Source organism: Pollicipes pollicipes, unplaced genomic scaffold (assembly GCF_011947565.3).
Source record: "Pollicipes pollicipes isolate AB1234 unplaced genomic scaffold, Ppol_2.1 Scaffold_4219;HRSCAF=4965_pilon_pilon_pilon, whole genome shotgun sequence".
NCBI lineage: Eukaryota > Metazoa > Arthropoda > Thecostraca > Pollicipedomorpha > Pollicipedidae > Pollicipes > Pollicipes pollicipes.
The window spans coordinates 13704015-13711641 of NW_023596448.1; the positions used below are offsets into that span (position 1 = coordinate 13704015).

Consider the following 7627-nt stretch of genomic DNA (forward strand, 5'->3'; position numbering starts at 1 on the left):
TTCGGCCACTGCTTATTTATTAAGCCAGCTCTTATCCCGCGATTTGAACGAAACGTTATACGATTGCTTTGATTTTTCCTGTTTGGCGTTTACCACAGTGGCTCTTTTTGAGGCGCACTGTGGCTTTGGGAATGGGAGTATCACATGGTCCATAGTGGCGCATTGGTTAATAGTTCGACCAATACGTTTTTCGGTAGTAGGCCCTTGCCGCCCGCTGGACCAGCCACAAACGCTTTGTTATTCGCATCAGTGCAGGTGCCTCGGCGGTTGTCATGACGACGGCGGTCAAGACAACCGCACGGAAGATGCGTAGTATTGTTACAGTGCGTGGGGCGTAGTGCTGTCAACCCTAGCCTTGCATGCGTGGCTCCGTAACGGACATTTGCAAGGTTGCCGCCATATAAATGGATGCGTGGACTGAGGGATGAGCTTGAAATGAAGCTGGTGATTAATTCCGTGGTATTTCTTTGCATTTCCGCGTGAAGACGGCTCTAAGGTTCAACATACACTCACTAAAACCCAGTAGCACTGCACTAGCACTGACTAACTTGGGGCTTCCACTCATTGCCATCAGAAAATGATCTTGCTCTCGAGGTATGTATGTCGTAAAGAGCAGTGCGCAACACTTCACATGTGAAGAAAAACAAACACAAGTTCAGCTGGCTACGCGCACATAACGCGCGGCTGCAGAGCCCGCGACCAGAGGCGTGACAGTGCACAATCACCATTCTTAAAGCACTTTCATTCACGTGCGTCCCTTATTTTCCCCGCGTACACAGGCCTCGTTTCCAGAGACTGCCTCGGTACCCCTTCAAGCGGCTGTGTATGAAGCCGTCAAAACCGCTGAGCAGACCACTGACGAAACCACGGTCTAGGACGTGACCGGCGGGTACCTGCCGGGAAAGGGGCAGCAGTGAGATAATGAGAGCAGGTGTTCTGCCTGGCTCAGCGACAAAACCTATCACATCGGCTCGAATAGCAAACTGCGAGCTCGAGACGAACATGGCTTAGAGAAAGCCGAAAGCTGCAGAGCTCCGGAATAGCTGTTGAATGCCACTTACACCACAGTTTGATTTACTAGCCAGCTGGATACTATTTTCATGTGTTTTCAAGCAATTGGGCCTGCCACAAGATGTGTCGATTTCATGTGTCCTAGAACGAGCAGCATTTCATAAATTCATAAGCGGCTTTGGAATGTGTCAACACAAAAACCACGATTCCGAACACCTAGCATGTCGCCACTTTTGCGCTTTATATCCGGCTGCAAAGTTGTGTACTAAAACGTTGCCATAGTGGAGCACTCATTGCATGGTCCTCACCTCTTATCGCACCCGTCCTGACTAAAGACTAGTCGATTGAATTAAGGCAGCAGCTCACATCTTCCTACACCTTGAACTCAACAGCAATTTTCCGATGGGTCCAGTCTCTTGAAGTATGAAGCAGCATTTGCTCGGCTTGATTTACATCATACGCATCACATTTATAGCGTACGTATGATTTACATCATACGTACGCTACTGAGCTGCTGGGCATAGAGCAAAGATCTCACCAGAGAGCTACCGAAGTAGCCGGGCAAGATCTCGTTGAAATTGAGGTTCGACTGCAGTATTCTCGGTAGAGTTCGGTAGCGCAGGGCAAGGGTCGGCAGGATGTCTCTCCCGATAACGGTAGCGGGCACGAAGCTCAAACGACGAGCAATTGGCGCAACCTAAACGGGTAGAAACAGCAGAAACTTAAACGCTGCCTAGCAAATGGTGACCTCGGACCAGTCCGTGCACACATGTCGCCATGCAGTCACCAGGTACAGGAGAAAAGATTTTGTATCATTTCTGAAGCAGGCTTGTGCCTTAACCCTAACAGCGCGACAAACAGCGTCAGGCTCAGTGCGACTCGCAGCTTCTTCGAAAAGCCACTTATTCAGCAGCATTACCGCGGTTGTTTTCAGGGTGGTCAGGAAAACACCCCAAGCACGGCTGACGGCTCGGTGGGCGAGGCGAGTCGTGCTTCGTCACACACCGCTGACATCAGCGGCACCAGTCGCCCTGCTCACCGAGATGGGGTTGATCAGACCGATGATGCCCGGCGCCCGAATGGTCCGGATCTGACGGACGAACCGACTGACGGGCACGTGCTGCACGCGTAGGTAGTCGGCCAAGCCGCCGAGGACGACCGCCGGCCGCAGCAGGCTCGGCAGACCGATGTGCGAGAGCGCCGGTGCAATGACGGAGCCCACGCCCTGCGAGGCAGACGCGGCTCAGTCGGCCGCCAGCTCACGAGAGCAGCGAGACGCAGTCCGTCAGGTCGCGGGGTCAGCAGCAGGTCACAGGATCAGCGAGATCCAGCCAAGGCGTCCGTCAGGTCACAGGGTCAGCATCAGGTTACAGGATCAGCGAGATCCAACCGAGGCGCCAGTCAGGTCACATGGTCAGCATCAGGTCACAGGATCAGCGAGAACCAACCAAGGCGCCCATCAGGTCACAGGGTCGGCAGCCGGTCACAGGGTCAGCGAGAACCAACCAAGGCGCTCGTCAGGTCACAGGGTCGGCAGCCGGTCACAGGGTCAGCGAGAACCAACCAAGGCGCCCGTCAGGTCACAGGGTCAGCATCAGGTCACAGGATCAGCGAGATCCAGCCAAGGCGCCCGTCAGGTCAAGGGACACGATTACTCGGCATTCCTGTCATTCAGACGGCGGGGACAGAACCGAAATGTCACGGATACTCGTATCGCCGCCAGTGTCACGTGCTGTACTGATATCTGCGCGATCACTCCTGAGCTTAGGAACCTGTGAGCTTGTAAGAAGACTTAAAGCACTTTAGTGGCAGCAAATTTTTTAATCTTATCCTGACTGTCCTTTCTAATTGTTGAAGGTACGGACAAAACTTTTTGCCTTTAATCAAGATGCGGCCCCGTACATTTTGGAGTAGTTCTCGTGGCAACTTAGTGGGAAAAGTCTTGCCACATTGATAACAACATGCACGGCCAACATGCATGCTTGCTCAGGGCAACATAAGTTACAAAAGACGCGTGACCTGAGTCATCTGAAACGCCGGCACATGCTCTGCCATCTGCACTGTCGGCTACGGCTCAAGGCCACCAGATGGCGTAGTTCGCCGCGGCTTAGCGCGCGGCGCCATTCGGACAGGCCCTAGACTGCCTGGACTGTCTGACAGCTGTCTGAGGCTCGCCGGCGGCGGCGCCATCCAGACAGACCCTGGACTGTCTGGACTGTCTGACAGCTGTCTGAGGCTCGCCGGCGGTGGCGCCATCCGGACAGACTCTGGACTATCTGGACTGTCTGACAGCTGTCTGAGGCTCGCCGGCGGTGGCGCCATCCGGACAGACTCTGGACTATCTGGACTGTCTGACAGCTGTCTGAGGCTCGCCGGCGGTGGCGCCATCCGGACAGACTCTGGACTGTCTGGACTGTCTGACAGCTGTCTGGAGGCTCGCCGCTGCGGCCGTCAGCCCGGCTTACGGCTGCGAGCGAGCCCGTCGCTGCCACCACCGGCCGGAACACGCCGTGGATCTGGTTGAACGCGATGTCACCCAGCCGAGACACGATGACGTCGGCAGATGGGATCACCGGAACACTGGAGTAACCTGTCAGGGCGTGCGCCAATCAGCTTCCATCGTTCCCCAGGTGTGCCTGGCAGTCTCATGAGCAGCATACTCTGACTGGTCGAACCAACGGACAAACGCGAGTGTCTCGCAACTGCTGTCGCCAGCACCTGTTTTGACCGTCCAGTGGGAAATTGCACGTGAACGCCTTTTGCAAAGTCATCCAGAATGAGCGTTGGTCGGCATCAATGCTGTCAATGTTCTTTAAAGTCGAAACGACCTACTTCCTGGTGGCAAGGGTGCTTTCAGCTACGCGCGGGTCGTAAGTGTAAGACGAAACGAACTTACCAGAGTGGGGGGAAAATCCCAACACCCGGTCGGTGAAGAAGCTGCTGAAGGCCGGCACAGACACCGGAGCGAGCAGGCTGCTGGCCACACGGAAGTCGGTCAGCGCCAGAGGGTCCTAGAGTCAGACACAGTGTGCAGTCGGTCAGCGCCAGCAAGTTCTAGAGTCAGACACAGTGTGCAGTTGGTGCGTGCCTACTGTACCCTCTGCCTGCGCTACTGGTTACAAATATGCAGAATTGTCATACCAAACGAAGACATCTGTAAATCCAATGGACCTGAAGCACAAAGGAGCAAGGAGTTTGCCCAAAATCATCCGACAGTCATCTGCAGAAAGCTCCGTTGTGAAGGGCTGGGTGGACATGCTGATGGAATCCGCAAAACAGGGTAGCACACGGTGAGCAGGTTGAAAAACGTACGTACACTGAAGGAACCGAGCAGCTACAATCGTATTCAGCTTGGGGGAAACAGTGTCAGTTGAAGTTACATCAACGAGCATAAGTGCTCGAACCAATCAGGTAACCCCGTGAGGAATGCATGTAGCGCGAAATATGGAGTGTAGCGATTTAGTTGTACGAAACACACGGTGCAAAATAACAGCCAAAAATTGTAACTTATTCGTCTCGCTTTTTGTTTTTGCACCAACCAACATAAAAACCAGTGATATAACTTACGATAAGCGACGGCTTTGGACTGCTGGAATAACGTAAGGCTGCACGTGATGCCGTTGTCATGCAATTTGGCTCTCTATCTACGCGACTTGTGATGCATGGCAGAGGTATAAGGTCGATCAAAACGTGTTGCTCATATCGATATTGTTCCGGAGACCTGGTTGGTGTCGAAGTCACGGTTATAATACCGACGGATGACGACGGTATCGGGTGAACCGTTCGCGGCCGGTCACCCGATACCGGGCGGTCACCCGATACCGGCCGGTCACCTGATACCGGCCGGTCACCTGATACCGGCCGGTCACCCGATATCAGGCGGTCAGCTCATGGCGTGCCGCCGTGTGTGGTCCGTCAGTGATCAGAGCGGTTTGCAACCGATCTAGAACATATCACATTGGTTTCTTGTTCTAGTCTGAACGGCAGTGATTTGGTCTTAAACTGCACATCTGTTCAAAGAAAATCGAGGACACCGCTTTTTCAGACAACGGGTAATTGAATCAAAGATCAAACTAGGCTACCATACCGTCTCTGAGTAAGCATCGAAACAGACACATGCAATTTGCTAAAGTGACGGTTGCAGGCATGGGTCGGAGTGGCTGAACCTGAGCCGAGGTTGAGCCACGAAGTTATGGTGTTATTAACTCCAAGACAAGAACACACCCTTTCCACATGAGTCACACAGGGGACATGAGTCAGAGTCTGGATTTAAGGTCTCACAGATCGATGCCGATTTCGGGTGCGAGGATGTTGAGTGCGATTTCTAAGTTGCCAAGGATTTCGACACGTCAAATCCCTGGCAAAATGCCATGTCAAGCATGTCAAACATGTCAAACCTGTCAAACGTGTCAAACATATTTGTCAGACTTGTCATGTCGCACACGCCATGTCGCACATGCCATGTCAAACATGTCAAACATGTCGTGTCAAACAAGTCATGTTAAACATGTATAAAACATGTCTTGTAAAACGTGTGTAAAACATATCAGACATGTCAAAATTCCTGGCAATCCTACAAAACCATGTCGCAGTGCCAGGAATAGCGATCAACCGCAAAAATATTGGATTACCTTGCAAGAATAGCTAAGCCATACTTCACCTAGCCTTGATAAGCATTACCAGGCGTTTTCCTGTGGCAGCATTTAAACCGTATGAATGGCATTAGACCACATTTTTACGAAAACGCAACCAATGCTTTCTCTCGCGTAATCTAGCAGTAGCCTCCAAATACGTTCGATTTAGCCAAATCCGAACACATTCAGCCAAACAGCACCAAAAACAAGATCGTCCATGCATAAACTTTATGCCAATTTGCCAATTGCATGACATGCGCTTCCATGCATCATTTCGACTCCAATAGAAGTCCGAGCCTTAGACATATCGAGTCTTCGAGTCTGAGGTGGATTCACATTCGTCTTGGCTGGAATCCGAGGCCGATTAATTGTGTGACCGACCCACCGTGTTTAGACTTGATCAGCCCTAGTCAGAGTCTGACTAGCGTACTAAGTCGATTAATTTGCTTGAGCTTAAGTCCCAAAAGATCACGAATCCAGACTACAGTCGGTGTCTGGATGGTCTCAGACCCTTGTCTGGACAGTTTAAAGAGATTTTCCCAGTGCCTTTTCCTCGTCACCTGTGTAGATATACCTCCGTGTAAGCCAAGTACGCAATCGGCGTGATTTGCGTGTACTCACAATCAGCGCCGAGGCCGGGACATTGATGCCGAGCTGGCCCAGGTGGGAGACCAGGCCGCCGGTGTACACGGGCGTGCTGAAGCTGGGCGCCAGCGCCGTCAGCAGGGATCGCAGGTACCCCAGACGGCCGGACAGCGCCGGCACCTGCCAGCGACGTCACCTGAGTCGAGGGCGCCCGGCGCGGCGGCGGCGGCGCCGGCGCCGGCGCGCCGCAGAGGCGGGCCGGCCAGACGCCGGACGACCGGGACGGAGGTGGACGCGGGACTGTGTCAATGCAAGTGAGCACATAAACGGTTGACGCTTTTCATAGGCGTTACGTGCTAGAACGTGTGGTTCTGACGCGGTCTGACAGTGCTTGGGGCTGGTTCGGTATCTGTTCTGGCCTCTGTTTGAGCTATTTGTACCGGTATTTGTCCGTGTATCAATGTCAGGTGTGACCCCTAAGCAAAATTACCATGTGCACCACTGGAGGTAGCTAATATAAAGACGCCACCACCATTGGGGCACACCGCAAACATATGTAATGAGCTCAAAAGACCCCTAATGATTATGATAATAATAATTAGCACGCGGAAGCAAGGCGTAATACAAGAAGATCTGATATGCTCTTTTGATGATTGGACAAAAAATTGGTCTACTATGTTCACTTTGGCAGATTTGCTGATTAGGGGATAAAGAGGTGGCGGTGCATGGAAATAATTTAAAACGACGCTCTGCAATAAAACAGAGCCTTAGGTGTAGTTGTTGAGCCACTTTGGCATTTCGGAAAACTGACTCTGCAGCGTAAATCGTACACGATCAATCTTGCCCGCATCAATTTTCGCGTTTTAGGTATCAGATTCTGATTAACACATCACTCATAGAACACAGTACTCATATAATATTGAACACAGTAGGCCTAGGCCATGACGGGTCTTAACGATAGTGCGAGGTCAAAGTTCTCGACCTGACCACACTCGGCGCCCCCCGCAGTTGCGAAGTGCTGACGTGACCCCATTGGACACAGTGCTCACCGCGGGTACCCTGATGCGACGCAGTAGCAGCGCCGGCGGCCTGGTGACGGCCAGCCGGATGATCTGCGCCGACGCCGCTTGCGAGATGCCGGCGTAGCGGTGCTGCACGAGCTGCAGGGCCGGCCGTAGCGCGTCCACCGGCAGTACGCCGCCCAGGCTCAGCTGGTGCAGCAGACCGGCGCTGACGCCGCCGCCGAACCCGTAGCCGTGGCCGTAGCCGACGCCGAGACGGGAGACGACGCCGCTGTGGAAGGTGGCGAGCGATGTGGCCCCGAGGGAGGCCAGCAGGAGGGCGGCGCGCAGCATGTTGGCGCGGCTCTGGCTTTGGACGTCGATGCGCTCCTGGCT

The 7627-nt window shown here is 53.3% G+C and overlaps 1 protein-coding gene across 1 annotated transcript; it reads right to left on the minus strand.

Moving 5' to 3' along the window:
- Window positions 1-397: 397 nt before the first annotated feature.
- On the minus strand, window positions 398-7627 carry LOC119095851 (uncharacterized). Its single transcript, XM_037218702.1, has 7 exons — window positions 7280-7627; window positions 6267-6410; window positions 3908-4022; window positions 3477-3601; window positions 2051-2236; window positions 1550-1708; window positions 398-893 (listed from the first exon to the last, which is right to left on the minus strand). The coding sequence occupies exons 1-7, from the start codon at window positions 7583-7585 to the stop codon at window positions 759-761; spliced, it is 1170 nt and encodes a 389-aa protein (XP_037074597.1). The 5' UTR covers window positions 7586-7627; the 3' UTR covers window positions 398-758.

Excerpts from the sequence above, each read along its gene's own strand:
- LOC119095851 (XM_037218702.1), bottom strand. The coding sequence starts at position 7,585 with ATGCTGCGCGCCGCCCTCCTGCTGGCCTCCCTCGGGGCCACATCGCTC. Across the intron at positions 3,602-3,907 it reads GGGATTTTCCCCCCACTCTG|GTTACTCCAGTGTTCCGGTG; the intron begins GTAAGTTCGTTT and ends ACGCCCTGACAG. Across the intron at positions 2,237-3,476 it reads CGACGGGCTCGCTCGCAGCC|GGCGTGGGCTCCGTCATTGC; the intron begins GTAAGCCGGGCT and ends TCTGCCTCGCAG.